This window comes from Pleurodeles waltl, chromosome 12 (genome assembly GCF_031143425.1).
Source record: "Pleurodeles waltl isolate 20211129_DDA chromosome 12, aPleWal1.hap1.20221129, whole genome shotgun sequence".
Taxonomy (NCBI): Eukaryota; Metazoa; Chordata; class Amphibia; order Caudata; family Salamandridae; genus Pleurodeles; species Pleurodeles waltl.
The window spans coordinates 523,820,773-523,838,541 of record NC_090451.1 but is presented as its reverse complement, the minus strand read 5'-3'; the positions used below and the strand labels follow the sequence as shown (position 1 = coordinate 523,838,541).

Genomic DNA, 17,769 nt, shown 5'->3' with positions numbered 1-17,769 from the left:
CAGAGAGAACCCTGCATTCTCTGGACGTAAAGAGGGTTTTAAAATTTTACTTGGATAGGACAAAATGCTTGGGTAAATCACAGCAGCTGTTTATTAACTATGGCCCAGTTAGAACAATCCTTATCCAGGTGGATTGTTTCATGTATAGGTTTTTGTTATCAGTTAGCAAATAAATCTCTTGATGGCAGACCAAAAGCCCATTCTACTAGAGGGAAGGCAGCTACCGCTGCCTTAATGAGAAATATTCCTTTGGCAGAAATATGCAAAGTGGCCACTTGGAAATCGGTCCATACCTTCACTAAGCATTACTGCCTTGATACAGATGCTAGGGCAGATGCGCAGGTCGGACAGGCCTCTCTCAAGAATTTATTTGCATGATTTATGGCTTCAGTATTATTCGGTCTACTCCACCGCGGTTATGGGGATGGGCTTTCTAGTCTATTCAGTGTTTATGACTATACATGGAAATCCCCTACGAGAGAAGGAATGGTTTCTTACCTGTAACTCCAGTTCTCTCGTAGGGGTATTTCCATGATAGTCATAAGCAACCCTCCCTCCTCCCCGGTGGAAGTTGACATAGGAAAAGTTGCAATAATGATAACGATGTTAGTACTACAACAAATGTTTTGTTTCTTCATGTCATGTTACAAGCCTACAAAAAAGAACTGAGGCAACTGCCTTTTGCTGTGCATGATGGGATACAGGAAGACTTTACTTTCTTAAAGGCACAGCTCTGTTTACATCCTGTATAATGGCAGCCTATGGGCTACACTGCCCTGCATTGTTTTATTTTCATTGGAGGGGTAAATAAAGTGTGAGAATGTATTTTTTATTACATTTCTAGAATAAATGTGTGTTTGAAGGTGTATTTACACTACAGCTGTCTTTCTTTCCAACAATTTGGCCTGTGTAGCTGTTCACATAGGCTGCACAGTGTTATTCTTAAGTGGTTTTGACAGGCCCCTTTCAAAAGGGCTGGTATCTGCACTTAATATATTTCAGATCAGTGCTCCAGGGTCCCCGCAGGCGCGCAGAACTATTCAGTGCTTATGACTATCATGGAAATACCCCTACGAGAGAACTGGAGTTACAGGTAAGAAACCATTCCTTAAAGGGACTCCCACCTCACTCCTGAAGCGTGAGTCCCCAACACACCCAGGAGACTCCCATGACGTGGACACCCTGAGATGATCTCCCAGCACCCCCACGGCGATGCCTGCAGAGAGAATCCAGAGGGTCCCCCTGACAGCGACTGCCCGGTAACAAAGAACCCGACGCCTGGAAGAAGCACTGCACCAGCAGCCCCCAGGCCCGAGAGGCACCAACTACCCGTGCAGGAGTGACCAGCCTCTAAAGGCAGGGGTCACCTCAGCTCAGGACACCTTGGGGGCTGTCCTGACTGGTGGGTGACTCCTCCTTGTTTTTCTCATTATCTCCCCTGGACTTGCCGCCAAACGTGGGGGCTGTGTCCAGGGGGGCGGGCATCTCCACTAGCTTGAGTGCCCTTGGGCATTGTAACACGAAGCCTGTGCCTTTGAGGCTCACTGCTAGGTATTACGGTTCCTGCAAAGGAGGGGGGGGGGTGAAGCACCTCCACCCAGAGCAGGCTTTGTTTCTGGCCTCCGAGCACAAAGGCCCTCAATCCAGGGGGGGCAGAAACTAGTCTCAGTGGCAGGCTGGCACCGACCAGTCAGTCCTGCACTGAAGGATTAGGTAAATTACAGGGGGGGGGGGGGGTCAAATCCAACACTTGCATGAGTGTGAGTTTATTAACCTGAGAAGTTTGTTACCAAACTTCTCAGTATTCAGTGTAGCCATTATGGAGCTGTGCAGGTCGTTTTGACAAACTCCCAAACCATGTACTTAATATGGCCACCCTGTACTTATAATGTCTAAGAATAGACTTAGACACTGTAGGGGCACATTGCTCATGCAGCTATGCCCTCACCTGGGCTATAAGGCCTGCTAGAGGGGTGACCTATGCCGCAGGCAGTATTTTGTGGGCATGGCATCCCGAGGGGGATACCATGTCGACTTTGCCTTTTTCTCCCCTCCAACACACACAATCTGGAATGGCAGTGTGCATGGGTTAGGTGAGGGGTCCCTTAGGGTTGCACAACATATGCTGCAGCCCTTTGGGACCTTCACTGGGCACAGGGCGTTGGTATCCCTGGCACCTTTTACAAGGGACTTATCTGTGTGCCAATTGTGGAAACAATGGTACATTTTAGGTAAAAACACTGGTTCTGGGGCCAGGTTAGCAGGGTCCCAGCACACTTCAGTCAAGTCAGCGTCAGTATCAGGCAAAAAGTGGGGGGTAACTGCAACATGGAGCCATTTCCTTACACACAGTAATACTTAGAACTTTGAATGGAGTCAACAATATACAACATTTTCTTTAAAATGGCAAAAAGCTATTTTAAAAGTGGGCACTGCAATTTTCAACAGTTCCTGGGGGAGGTAAGTAAGGTACAGTTTGTGGTAAGTAAACTTACAGGTTCAATCTCCGGTGCATAGGTAGCCAACTGTTGGGGGTTCAAGATAACCCCAAACACCCAGCAACACAGGGTCGGTTAGGTGCAGAGGTCAAACAGGATCCAAAATAACGTGGGTCCCTATGGAGACAGGAGGTACTCCAGTTCTGTTCTGCTTGAGGGTAAGAACCTGCGTTGTCGGAGAGCAGACGTGGGCTGGGGGTGGGAGGGTTTGAAAGAGCATTGGAGGGGCCCCAAGTAGGCACAAAAACAACCCCCTCAGCGGCACAGGGGCGGCCGGGTGCAGTGTGCAAAAAGGGTATCAGTTTCTCAATAGAACTCTATTGAGGTACCCAGGGGTCACTTAAGCATTGATGGCAGGGCACGGGGGGCCTCTCGGGCAAGCCACCGACTCGGCAAGGGTGAGGACCACCTGCCAGTTGTTGCTGCACAGGTGGTCGTTTTCTCTCGGGCTTGGGGGTCTGCAGGCGCAGTGCTTCTCCAGGCGCCGGATATCTTCGTACCGGACAGTTATGGTCAGGGGGATCCTCGGGATTCCCTCTGCACGCATCGTCGTGGGGGTCTGGAGAGGTTAGCCCAGGGTGGACACGTCTGAGTCGCCTGGGGATCCTCTCTGACCAGCTGTGCTGGTGGGGAGAAAATTACTAAGTTGACATGGCACTCCCCTCAGTGCCATGCCAACCTCACACTGCCTATGGCATAGATAAGTCACCCCTCTAGCAGGCCTTACAGCCCTAAGGCAGGGTGCACTATACCACAGGTGAGGGCATAGGTGCATGAGCCCTATGCCCCTAGAGTGTCTAAGCAAAACCTTAGACATTGTAAGTGCAGGGCAGCCATAAGAGTATATGGTCTGGGAGTCTGTCAAACACGAACTCCACAGCACCATAATGGCTACACTGAAAACTGGGAAGTTTGGTATCAAATTTCTCAGCACCATAAATGCACACTGATGCCAGTGTGCAATTTCTTGTAAAACATACTCAGAGGGCATCTTAGAGATGCCACCTGAAAACATACCCGACTTCCAGTGTAGGCTGACTAGTTTCTGCCAGCCTGCCACACACCAGACATGTTGCTGGCCACATGGGGAGAGTGCCTTTGTCACTCTGTCTAGGAACAAAGCCTGTACTGGGTGGAGGTGCTTCTCACCTCCCCCTGCAGGAACTGTAACACCTGGCGGTGAGCCTCAAAGGCTCTCACCCCCTTTGTTACAGCGCCACAGGGCATCCCAGCTAGTGGAGATGCACGCCTCTCCGGCCACTGCCCCCACTTTAGGCGGCAAGGCTGGAGGAGATAATGGGAAAAACAAGGAGTCACCCACCAGTCAGGACAGCCCCTAAGGTGTCCTGAGCTGAGGTGACCTTTACTTTTAGAAATCCTCCATCTTATGGATGGAGGATTCCCCCAATAGGATTAGGAATGTTCCCCCTCCCCACAGGGAGGAGGCACAAGCAGGGTGTAACCATCCTCAAGGACAGTAGCCATTGGCTACTGCCCTCCCAGACCTAAACACACCCCTAAATTCAGTATTTAGGGGCTGCCCAGAACCTAGGAAACTAGATTCCTGCAAACCTAACGAGAAGGACTGCTGACCTGAAGCCCTGCAGAGAAGATTGAGACAACTGCTTTGGCCCCAGCCCTACCGGCCTGTCTCCCAACTTCGAAGAAAACTGCAACAGCGACGCATCCAACAGGGACCAGCGACCTCTGAATCCTCAAAGGTCTGCCCTGCACCCAAGGACCAAGAAACTCCTGTGAACAGCGGCTCTGTTTAAAAACCTGCAACTTCTTTGCAACAAAGAAGCAACTTTAAAGACTTCACGTTTCCCAGTGGAAGCTTGAGACTTTCCACTCTGCACCCAACGCCCCCGGCTCGACCTGCAGAAAACCCAACACCTCAGGGAGGTCTCCCCGGTGACTGCGAGCCCATGAGTAACCAGAGACGACCCCCCTAACACCCCCACAGCGATGCCTGCAGAGAGAATCCATAGGCTCCCCCTGACCGCGACTGCCTGTAACAAGGGACCCGACGCCTGGAACCAGCACTGCACCTGCAGCCCCCATGACCCGAAGGAACCAAACTTCGATGCAGGAGTGACCCCCAGGCGACCCTTTGCCTAGCCCAGCTGGTGGCTGCCCCAAGGAGCCCCCTCTGTGCCTGCCTGCACTGTTAGAGTGACCCCCAGGTCCCTCCATTACTTCCTATCTAAAACCCGACACCTGTTTGCACACTGCACCCGGCACCCCCTGTGCCCCTGAGGGTGTACTTTCTGTGCCTTCTTGGGTCTGTTCGAATTATCTATTTTTGCCACTGTCTTACCTCTAAGGGAAACCATTGAACTCTGTGCACACTATTTCTCACTTTGAAATAGTATGTTCGATGGCATCTGTCGCTGTAGATACGCATGTTCTGCAATAGCTCGCCATCTGGTGTTGGGCCGGAGTGTTACAAGTTGTTTTTCTTCGAAGAAGTCTTTCGAGTCACGGGACCGAGTGACTCCTCCTTTTGTCTCCATTGCGCATGGGCGTCGACTCCATCTTCGATTGTTTTTTTTCCGCCATCGGGTTCGGACGTGTTCCTGTCGCTCCGAGTTTCGGAACGGAAAATTAGCTAATTTCGGAAGATTTTCGTCGGTATTGTTGCGTTCGGGATCGGCGTACTTACATTCAACACCGCATCGAAGATCGAAGAGCTCCGGTGCCCTTCGGGGTAGTTTTTCGATCCCCCGTTTCGTTTCTGCCCCAAATGCCACAATAAATACCCCTACACAGACCAACACTTGGTCTGCAACCTGTGCCTGTCACCTGAGCACAGCGAAGACACCTGCGAGGCCTGTCGTGCGTTCCGGTCCCGAAAAACACTCCGAGACCGTCGAGCCAGAAGACTTCAGATGGCGTCCGCACCGACAGCCCAACGGGAGTTCGAGGAACAGGAAGAGGAAGGTACCTTCTCGATCCAAGACTCAGACTCCGAAGAATTCGACGATACACAAACCGTGAGTAAGACGTCGAAAAACAAACAGAGAAACATTTACAAGGCCCAGGGGATGCCACTGCCACCAGGCCATGGCTCGACCCATAAATTCGGTGACCGACCGTCGGCACCGAAAAAGGCCCAAACAGTGCCGAGATCGTCCGACTCCGGTCGAGACACCGGCACGCAGCCTTCTCGGGACCGAGAAAGTGCTGGAGACAAGCCTCGACACCGAGATGCCGGTGTGGACACGGCTCGACGCCGAGACAGCGGCACCGAAACAGATCGACGCCGAGAGGTTTCGGCCCCGAAAAGGAAAAAAGTCACCTCGGAGCCGGAAAAACACGCAGACAAAGTTTCGATGCCGAAACAAACTGCAAGCGACCCAGCTTCAGGCTCTTATACAGAAGAGCACTCGCTAACCTCCCAAATGCAGAAGCATAGGTTTGAGGAAGAGCTACAAGCAACTGATGTGGACCATACGCAAAAGCGTATCTTCATTCAGCAGGGGACAGGAAAAATAAGCACCCTTCCCCCCATTAGGAGAAAGAGGAGGTTGGAGTTCCAGACGGAACAAACACCACAACCAAAAGTGGTGAAAAGAGTTACACCACCACCCTCTCCTCCGCCCGTGATTAACGTTTCACCAGCACAAACTCCTTCACACTCCCCAGCTCACACCACCATGAGCCAGGGTGACCAAGATCAGGACGCATGGGACCTATACGATGCCCCAGTGTCAGATAACAGCCCGGAGGCATACCCTACAAAGCCATCTCCACCAGAAGACAGCACCGCGTACTCTCAGGTGGTGGCTAGAGCAGCACAATTTCACCACGTAAGCCTCCACTCAGAACAGGTCGAGGATGATTTCTTATTCAACACACTCTCCTCCACCCACAGCTCATACCAAAGCCTGCCTATGCTCCCTGGTATGCTCCGGCACGCAAAAGACATATTTAAGGAGCCGGTCAAAAGTAGGGCAATCACACCAAGGGTGGAAAAAAAGTATAAGCCGCCTCCTACGGACCCGGTTTTCATCACTACACAGCTGCCACCAGACTCTGTTGTTGTAGGAGCAGCTAGGAAAAGGGCCAACTCCCACACATCTGGAGATGCACCACCCCCAGATAAAGAAAGCCGCAAGTTCGATGCAGCTGGTAAGAGAGTCGCAGCACAAGCTGCAAACCAGTGGCGCATCGCGAACTCCCAGGCACTACTTGCGCGCTATGACAGAGCCCACTGGGACGAGATGCAACATCTCATTGAACATCTGCCCAAGGACTTACAAAATAGGGCAAAGCAAGTGGTCGAGGAAGGACAGACAATTTCCAACAACCAAATCCGCTCCTCCATGGACGCTGCAGATACAGCTGCACGGACAATTAATACATCTGTAACTATCAGAAGGCATGCATGGCTCCGAACGTCTGGATTTAAACCAGAGATTCAACAAGCAGTTCTCAATATGCCTTTTAATGAAAAAGAACTGTTCGGTCCAGAAGTGGACACAGCGATTGAGAAACTCAAAAAAGATACGGATACTGCCAAAGCCATGGGCGCACTCTACTCCCCGCAGAGCAGAGGAAATTACAGCACATTCCGTAAAATGCCCTTTCGAGGGGGGTTTCGAGGTCAAAGCACACAAGCCAGCACCTCACAAGCCACACCGTCCAGTTACCAGGGACAGTATAGAGGAGGTTTTCGGGGACAATATAGAGGAGGGCAATTCCCTAGAAATAGAGGAAGATTTCAAAGCCCCTACTACTAAACAGTGACTCACAGGTCACTCACCCCCTCCACACAACACCAGTGGGGGGAAGAATAGGTCATTATTACACAGCATGGGAGGAAATCACTACAGACACTTGGGTTCTAGCGATTATCCAACATGGTTATTGCATAGAATTTCTACAATTCCCTCCAAACATACCACCAAAAGCACAAAATTTAACAACACACCATTCCAATCTCCTGGAGATAGAAGTGCAGGCACTATAGCAAAAGAATGCAATCGAATTAGTGCCAAACACACAAATAAACACAGGTGTTTACTCACTGTACTTTCTGATACCAAAGAAGGACAAAACACTGAGACCAATCCTAGACCTCAGAGTAGTGAACACTCATCAAATCAGACCACTTCCACATGGTCACACTACAAGAAGTATTGCCATTGCTAAAACTGCACGACTACATGGCAACCTTAGACCTCAAGGATGCTTATTTCCATATACCAATACACCCATCGCACAGGAAATACCTAAGGTTTGTATTCAAAGGCATACATTACCAATTCAAGGTACTGCCTTTCGGATTAACAACCGCACCAAGAGTCTTTACCAAATGTCTAGCGGTAGTCGCAGCACACATAAGAAGGCAGCAGATACATGTGTTCCCATATCTAGACGACTGGCTAATCAAGGCCCATTCGTTAATAGAGTGCTCAAATCACACAAATCATATCATACAAACCCTCTTCAAACTAGGGTTCACCGTCAATTTCACAAAATCCAAAATTCTGCCACGCAGGGTACAACAATACCTGGGAGCCATAATAGACACATCAAAAGGAGTAGCCACTCCAAGTCCACAAAGAATTCAAAATTTCAACACCATCATACAACGCATGTATCCAACACAAAAGATACAAGCAAAGATGGTATTACAACTCCTAGGCATGATGTCATCATGCATAGCCATTGTCCCAAACGCAAGACTGCACATGAGGCCCTTACAACAATGCCTAGCATCACAGTGGTCTCAGGCACAGGGTCACCTTCTAGATCTGGTGTTAATAGACCGCCAAACTTACCTCTCGCTTCTGTGGTGGAACAACATAAATTTAAACAAGGGGCGGCCTTTCCAAGACCCAGTGCCACAATATGTAATAACAACAGATGCTTCCATGACAGGGTGGGGAGCACACCTCGATCAACACAGCATACAAGGACAATGGAACGTACATCAAACAAAACTGCATATCAATCACCTAGAACTTCTAGCAGTTTTTCAAGCACTAAAAGCTTTCCAACCAATAATAGTTCACAAATACATTCTCGTCAAAACAGACAACATGACAACAATGTATTATCTAAACAAGCAGGGGGGGACGCACTCCACGCAGTTAAGCCTGCTAGCACAAAAAATTTGGCATTGGGCAATTCACAACCAAATTCGCCTAATTGCACAGTTTATACCAGGGATACAAAATCAACTCGCAGACAATCTCTCTCGAGACCACCAACAGGTCCACGAATGGGAAATTCACCCCCAAATTCTGAACACTTATTTCAAACTCTGGGGAACACCTCAGATAGACTTGTTTGCGACAAGGGAGAACGCAAAATGCCAAAACTTCGCATCCAGATACCCACACAAACAATCCCAAGGCAATGCCCTATGGATGAACTGGTCAGGGATATTTGCTTACGCTTTTCCTCCTCTCCCTCTCCTTCCTTACCTGGTAAACAAACTCAGTCAAAGCAAACTCAAACTCATATTGATACCACCAACTTGGGCAAGGCAACCCTGGTACACAACGCTGCTAGACCTATCAGTGGTACCCTGCATCAAATTGCCCAACAGGCCAGATCTGTTGACACAGCACAACCAAAAGATCAGACACCCAGATCCAGCATCGCTGAATCTAGCAATCTGGCTCCTGAAATCCTAGAATTCGGGCACTTACAACTTACCCAAGAATGTATGGAAGTCATAAAACAAGCAAGAAGGCCATCCACCTGGCACTGCTATGCAAGTAAATGGAAGAGGTTTGTTTGCTACTGCCATATTAATCAAATACAACCATTACACACAACTCCAGAACATGTAGTGGGTTACTTGCTTCACTTACAAAAATCTAACCTAGCTTTCTCTTCCATTAAGATTCACCTTGCAGCAATATCTGCATACCTGCAAACTACCTATTCAACTTCCCTATATAAAATACCAGTCATTAAAGCATTCATGGAGGGCCTTAGGAGAATTATACCACCAAGAACACTTCCTGTTCCTTCATGGAACCTAAATGTTGTCCTAACTAGACTTATGGGTCCACCTTTTGAACCCATGCACTCCTGCGAAATACAGTTCCTAACCTGGAAGGTGGCATTTCTCATCGCCATTACTTCCCTAAGAAGAGTAAGCGAGATTCAGGCATTTACTATACAGGAACCTTTTATACAACTACACAAAAATAAAGTCGTCCTAAGGACCAATCCTAAATTTTTGCCGAAGGTTATTTCACCGTTCCATCTAAATCAAACAGTGGAACTTCCAGTGTTCTTTCCACAGCCAGATACCGTAGCTGAAAGGGCACTACATACGTTAGATGTCAAAAGAGCATTAATGTATTACATTGACAGAACAAAAAACATCAGAAAGACTAAACAACTCTTTATTGCATTTCAAAAACCTCACGCAGGAAACCCAATTTCAAAACAAGGTATAGCCAGATGGATAGTTAAATGCATCCAAATCTGCTACCTTAAAGCTAAACGACAGCTGCCCATTACACCAAGGGCACACTCAACCAGAAAGAAAGGTGCTACCATGGCCTTTCTAGGAAACATCCCAATGCAAGAAATATGTAAGGCAGCCACATGGTCTACGCCTCACACATTCACCAAGCACTACTGTGTAGACGTGTTATCCGCACAACAAGCCACAGTAGGTCAAGCTGTATTAAGAACATTATTTCAGACTACTTCCACTCCTACAGGCTGATCCACCGCTTTTGGGGAGATAACTGCTTACTAGTCTATGCAGAACATGCGTATCTACAGCGACAGATGCCATCGAACTGAAAATGTCACTTACCCAGTGTACATCTGTTCGTGGCATCAGTCGCAGTAGATTCGCATGTGCCCACCCACCTCCCCGGGAGCCTGTAGCAGTTTCGAAGTTACCTTCAATTATTTATATATGTATCATCTCAACCTTAAATAGGTGCATACTTAGTCACTCCATTGCATGGGCACTATTACTACAATTCAACTCCTACCTCACCCTCTGCGGGGAAAAACAATCGAAGATGGAGTCGACGCCCATGCGCAATGGAGACAAAAGGAGGAGTCACTCGGTCCCGTGACTCGAAAGACTTCTTCGAAGAAAAACAACTTGTAACACTCCGGCCCAACACCAGATGGCGAGCTATTGCAGAACATGCGAATCTACTGCGACTGATGCCACGAACAGATGTACACTGGGTAAGTGACATTTTCAATACAGAGCCAGCTTCCTACACTGTGTAAAGTACCTTTCATTTAAAGTAGTAAATATTCTTTGTTTAGAATTCACAGGTAAAACAGTTTACAGGTAAGTAATACTTTCCCATTTCAAAAGTAGACACTGCAATTTATTCATAGAAAGCACTGCAGTCCTAGGAGAAACACTTGGCCGCACCAAACACACATCCTCAGCGGCATGGTGGCGGCCAGGTGGAAAGTGCAACACAGCGTTGGGTGCCCAGTGCTTTTCAGTGGATGAACCTCGGAGTCACAAAGAGGCTGCAGGATTGGTCCAGGGAGTTGGGTGATGAAGATCAACGGCTAGACTGGTATGTAGAGGCCACTGGCCGTTGCTAGACCATCTGAGTTCCCCAATGCCAGGGGGCTGCAGGTGGAGGGGTACATTTAAGCCTCAGGAAATATTCACCAGTCAAGGGGAAGCGGGGAATACCACAGGTAATCCTTTGTGATGTCTTCCACTGTCTGAGCTGGTCAAGCAGCAGGAGGGCAGAAACCTATTTGAAGAGCTGCAGCAGTGCAGCTGCTTGGAGGACTGGTTGGAGCAATACTGTGGAATCCTGCTACCAATACTGGCATCAGTATTGAGCTATGAGTGACATTTTTGATACCAAACATGCCTAGGTTCGGAGTTAACATTCTGTAGCTGGACCATAGGTAGTGACCTATGGCCAGTACATAGCTAAAAATGGCTTCCCCGCACTTACGAAGTCCTGGAAATTGGAACTGGAGTTCCTAGGGGCACTTCTGCTCTTGCACTGGTGCCCTTACACACACAGACCTGCACCCTGCCATAAGGGCTGGAAGGGCCTACCATAAGGGGGGGGGGGGGGCTTACTTAGTGACCAGGTGTAGTGACCAGTAGTGAAAGGTTTCATGTATCTTTTCACGCGGGCTGCAAATGGCAGGCCTGCAGACACAGCTTGCATGGGTTTCTATGGGTGGCATAATAAATCCTGCAGCTCATGGAGGACCCCAGGTGGCCCAGTGCCCTGGGTAATTAAATACCATATACAAGGGACTTACAGGGGTACACCAGTATGCAATTTGTGGGGTGTAAAGGGTACCAAGGCCTCCAAATTTAGAGGAGAGCGCATTATCACTGGGGTCCTGGTTAGCAGAATCATAGTGAAAACATTCTAAGCACACTGACAACAAGCAAAAAGTGGGGATGTAACTATGGCAAAAAAGGGACTTTCCTACACTTGCTTAATGCAGGTTTGCAGCTCTTAGTTTTTTTCCTTTCAGTTTTCCCCCCTGAACGCAAGCAGTCATTAACTTCCCTGCTCTTATATTGAAATGTTGAAATGACATACTTTTCAGTGAGTGACTGCTTTCTTTTAACAACTGCATACTGGGAATGTTGGACTGAACCTCCAAAGCTGGCTATTGTTTCACTCTGGATAAAAGCACTTGCAATTACATATCCCAGTTTTGTTTTCCCAATTCAGCAGACGTTACAACAGGTAATGTGGGTGGGCAGATGATTAGCTATATAAGAAGGAAGCTGCCAGGACCGTAGTCAAGTTTCAGGTCTGGCATAGACGATCTAAGTTTTGCCAGCCTCATGTTTTCCAAAAATTTATGCAAAACTGCAGCAGTATATCACAGGGGCTTTTAGTCGACCCATGGTCTGTTCAGCTGTCACTTTATTCTGCTGTCTTCCTCCTTAGCTTAGAGCACAGAGGTGAGCACAAATCAGCTATTGTCTGTCATCCTGACTGCAGGTTTGATATTCACATCTTCCATATAGTGCATTCAGTGCCAGGGCTGGTGAGACGATGTCAGTTTTTATTTCAGGTTTTAAAATGTATGTAAAATTAGTATTTTTTTATTGCCACTTTGCACTGATTTTGTTTTCTTTTGCCTGCTCAAATGTCCTCAATGATGTGGTTAGTTTGCAGTAGTGTTGGTGTTTATTAATAGTAGACAATGCTTTTTACATTCCTTGTTGTGCATGGTCTTAGCCGTTACAAATAATTACAATGTACTTTAACTCTAACAAGCACTGTTTGGAATTACTGCTGTTTAACAGACTCCTTCATCCGTAGACTGAAGGTCAAATGGGTTGTATGTTTGCAAGAAATGGTTAATTTACGTTATGGCAATGCTCATATGTCAGTGGCTCCGAAGTGATGCTTTTCATACTATGTAGCGCATGAGGAAGCCATTGTGGGCTCTTAATGGTAACTGGGTTTCTAATTTTGTTTGCAGGTGTTAGAAATGCTGCAGAGGTTTAAAGACTCCACCATTAAACGCGAGCGAGAGGTGTTTAACTGTATGCTAAGGAACTTGTTTGAGGAGTACCGCTTTTTCCCCCAGTACCCAGACAAGGAGCTGCACATAACAGCCTGTCTCTTTGGCGGGATCATAGAGAAAGGACTGGTTACATACATGGCATTGGGCCTTGCCCTACGCTATGTCCTTGAAGCCTTACGCAAGCCTTTTGCCTCCAAAATGTATTATTTTGGCATTGCTGCACTAGATAGATTTAAAAATAGGTGAGTGTGCTGCTCTTGTGACTTAATTTGTTCAAATTGTTTTTTTGTTTTTATCTAGCTCAATGTAGATTTTTTTTTTTTTTGTCTTACGGGTAAAAGAAAAATAGCTGGCACCTATAGTAAGTTTTGTAAATAAGCAGATTTTGTTATATTCATGTTAAGATGGGGAATGCACTGATCATTCCATTCTGAGCAGGGTAGTGTCATTTTGTATGAAAAAGCCATATGGAGTTCTTTTGCTCATACTCATGAGTGGTCTTGGGGGTGGGAGTTGGTGCTATTTAGGATAATTGGGCAAAGTTGAATTAAAATATATAGGCAAGCTCAGATATAAATGCAGATCTTAGTGGTTTTATCTATGCATAAAGCACCACTGTAAATTAGTAAAGGCTGTTTTTAGAGGTCTAGACTGCATTTCAGTCTATATCTACATGTGCCCACATACGTAAATGTGAAAAATCCCTTTGTGACCAATTGCTGTGGAAATATCCCAACTGAAGTTACTTTTGTGACTACATTGTTCTATACAGTCACTTCACTTGATTTATAGGTTCTCTAGATGACTGTAGGACTTCTACTTAGTAATGTCTCAAATGCGTAGGGTGCCTTTTAGTGTATATAATAGCTATTGTTTCGTCTCTAATAACTTTGATTCCCTCATAGACCTCCATGTGTTGACTTTACTGAAGCCTCAGATAAACCTGGCCTATGCGGTTTATATGCCACTTGCGTTCCTGAGATCTCCACCTGGTCTTGATAGTATAGTGTGCCTATAGTCACAGAGCTTCATATGGCTCCTCAGCGTAAACGATTAAGCTTTCCCTTTGGAACCATAGTTTAAACTTCGTATTTTCTTACAAAAACGCACTTTGGGTAGCAGTGAGCATCTAATAACCTCAATTGCAAAGACTTCTTTGCTACTCTAATAAGTATGGTGTATCTACTACCATCCCTTCTCTGGCACTTCAGAGTAAGTTTCTTAGCCTGGTCTGCTAATCCATGTTGACATGATACCCATTTTGTTGTCTTTCAGGTATACTAGTGCCAAAACCCACTAAACCCATTTGAGCATTCTAATACTCATTTAGCAGTATCCAGTCAGTTGTAGGTACCTTGCTTTGTGGTGGTACTTTATTCGTTAGACTCAAGCTACAGAGAGCTAAGTCTTAAATTTTTACCATTTGCCTTCTTTCCCCTGTGGTTTCTGATGTTAACACTGATCAGCTTTTCTTTTGCCAGTCTTGCTTCCAAGTGCCGTTACAGGAAGCACCCAACTTATCTGGAAGTCCAGTCTGTGCTTCCATCCTTTGTGGCCAGATGTATTTCTTTGTGTTTACGCCAAGGTCTGCCCATGTAACATAACATAATATTGGGGTATGATTATCTGTGTGCTCCCTGACTGTCATCCAGTTGGCAGGTCACCTCGAAGCCTTTGTTGCAGTTTTCCCCCTTGCTAAAATATTCAGTAGACTTGATAGATCCGTGGAGCTTGGTCTTTGTAGATAGGTGCCTGTTGCACAGTGAATGTTGCTCCAGGAAACAGTAGGTTATTGCATTTTTGCATTCTTGATGTTATGCATGTTCTCGTGCTCTTTCCCTGACTGATTAATATTTTTGCTGCTGACAGATTGAAGGACTATCCCCAGTATTGTCAGCACTTGGCTTCTATTAGTCACTTTATACAGTTCCCTCATCACCTACAAGAGGTGAGTGTTTTAATAAAATTGAATTTTTACATTTAAAAATAGCTTTTTTTGAGTGGGTGGGATTGGGCGTGTGGAGGTGTAGAAAGTTATGGTTGCAAATGAAAGCCTGCTGTCTGCCAGCCCTTTGCACTCTTTGCTAAAGCCCTGCGATTTGCCCCTGCCCTGGCATAGAAAGCAAATTTTTGTTAACTTTCATCTGAGTTCACCCCATTCGAGTTCAAATTCTATCCAGGGCAGAGGTCCACTGCAAAAGTCTTAAGGGTAAAGGTATGCTGTGGATCTCAAACGGGTGGTTATGACTCATTTTGGCCTAGTTAAAATTTGGGTAATAGAATTAAGAAAATGCACATGCCTTAGTTAAACGTAGTATTTGCAGCTATAAATCTTTTTTTATTGAAATGCACCTCCCTCAGATTAAAAAAAAAAAACTGTACAATTTGGAGTAACCCTTAACCTGCATTTTACATAATTATAAAGGATGGGCTGTGATTGCAATCTGAAGTTCCTTAATTCCAACTTGTGTGGGTGGGGGAAAAAGTGGTGTCCGAATCGTTAGTTGCCCATAATGGTATATAGTAAATTTATGTTTTTTTTGTGCTCTGCACTGTTTATTTAATGGGGCTGTTTTTTCTGTTAAAGTGATTGTGGCTTCATTAGTAACTCTTCTCTCTTCTATTTGCCCTTTAGTATATAGAGTATGGTCAGCAGTCTCGAGATCCTCCAGTGAAGATGCAGGGTTCCATCACTACTCCAGGAAGTATTGCACTTGCTCAGGCTCAGGCCCAAGCCCAAGTTCCAGCCAAAGCTTCTCTTGCAGGTCAAGTGAGCACGATTGTCACCATCTCAACCACTACCACCACTGCAAAAACTATTACCATCACCAGGCCTACAGGTGTCAGCTTTAAAAAGGATGTACCTGTAAGTGATTTTAGTAAGCAGGACAAAATAATATTTCCATACTGCAGCATTTATTATGGTATTAATTGGAACACTAACATTTTGTCAATATGCATTTGCTTAAGAACATCTTATAAGGTGGTTTTAAAATTGAATAAACTTTTCAGCTGAAGCTAGTGTGTGGTAAAATTAAAACCACAAAAGATCCTTGGTCATGTGAATTTTCTAAGGAGTAAACTAATACTCTTTACCGCTTAGTCTCTTTTATGTATTGTTAGTAACTGGCACTTGGATTGTGCACAGGATATTAGCATGGCATTGCAGGTCTTGTTGGTAATGCATGTGTGACTTTGCAAACGTTTTTGCAGCCCAGACTTGAGTTTGGTTTTGTTTCAGTAGGGTGAGTTTCAGGTTTGAGTTTTTTGTACAACACCCCAGAGCTGCACCCGTATGCTTTTTGTTTAGTTAGTATGGGTGCCCATTGCCTGAAAGATTTGTGTGCTAAGAAGATGGAATTAACATATTCTACTGGATTCCCTTTTGGTAAGTTAATTGCATATTCATGCATTACATTCATATTTTAAGGTGGTGGTATATGTTTTGGTGGACAGTGTCGTTTTGAGCCTGCTTGATACCTAAGCATATGGCATTTCTGATGTTTACTTATAACCACAGACTGCTCACCTTTTGAATTCCGTCAGACTATCTGGGAACTTTTCCAGCTATTGCTCCTGCCAGCCCACAGGTGGTACAGTTTGCAAAGTGAAAGTGATGGCTCGCACCCATATCTAGCCTCCACCCTTGCAGGCTGATGTCAGTTATCTTCAAGGGGATCTTCATCAGTATCATAAGCACTCAATTGTCCCTTCCACGTATGGGGACCCCGGAGCACTTAACCATTTCTTTTATAGATCTAGAAAAACGTTTTAGTATATACCATATATGTTTTTCTCTGCAGCCTGTAGAAAAGATAAAAATGGGCGGATTTCATTTACCTTTCTTGTAAAATCATAATCAATACCATTCATGTTATCCAAGAAAAAAAGCTGACTATGGGAGGCCTTGCGTAAGCCTTCCTTTTTAACAAGAAAGGGAATGAGGCATCGTTAACCGATAGGCTGCATTCAAAGAATGCGCATAAAACTGTCACTGTCTCTTAAAGATCCTCAGTGTACCCCTGTATCCCATCATGCCCCACAGGTGACCGTTTGGTCAGTTCGTTTTTCTGACTCTTTCACTTAGGATCCTGGAGCACTGAGCTCTGCATTATTTCATTTATTTTTTTATTTTACTAAAGTAGTCAAAATCTTTTCCAAAATATTTTATGCCATTGATACTTGATAGCTGACAATATCTAATATACTAATATATATATATTTTTTTATTCTGTCAAAAAATGCCTTCACTCCTTGTTGAATAACCTTCCTGTGGGAAGACTGCCCAGACTGACCATCTTGCAGTCTGCATTATATGCCTGCCGAAGTCCCACTGTCTTGACTCCTATCCTCACTGCCAGAAATCATCAAGGTGTACCCTGAAGGACAGAGAACGTAAGACTCCATGGACTCCAGCAGGGAGGATCCTCCATAGAGGCCGTGGAGAACATCTGAATTCCTCCAAAGAGCCCTCCTCTCATCCAAAAGAACATCAGAGAGGCAGATGTAGAGAAAAGCGCCATCAAATTAGGTCCCAGTCAAATTTCAGAGGTAGAACGTCGAGAAAATTACCTGTCTGTTCATCGCATTTGAAAGTGAGGTCAGATTACACCCGGCACTCGACGTCCAAAGCCACATAGACATCAACCCATTCCTCTACCCCAAGATAGCCTTCGCCGCTGAGGTCAATGTCTGTAATAAATGTAGAAAGCTGGCCTAGTGTGTGGTGAGTACCTGTGGTATTAACACGTCGTTCCAGGTATCCCCTGTTAGTGAGGTGTTATCAGTG

At 45.9% G+C, this 17,769-nt stretch overlaps 1 protein-coding gene across 1 annotated transcript in view; it reads left to right on the top strand.

The window, feature by feature from the left end:
* Window positions 1-17,769, top strand: part of CNOT1 (CCR4-NOT transcription complex subunit 1) — a 1,177,977-nt gene that overhangs the window by 675,746 nt on the left and 484,462 nt on the right. The window contains exons 22-24 of the mRNA XM_069215998.1: window positions 12,924-13,222; window positions 14,850-14,928; window positions 15,616-15,846. Coding sequence (XP_069072099.1) covers window positions 12,924-13,222; window positions 14,850-14,928; window positions 15,616-15,846 — 609 coding nt within the window. The remainder of the gene's footprint in view (window positions 1-12,923; window positions 13,223-14,849; window positions 14,929-15,615; window positions 15,847-17,769) is intronic.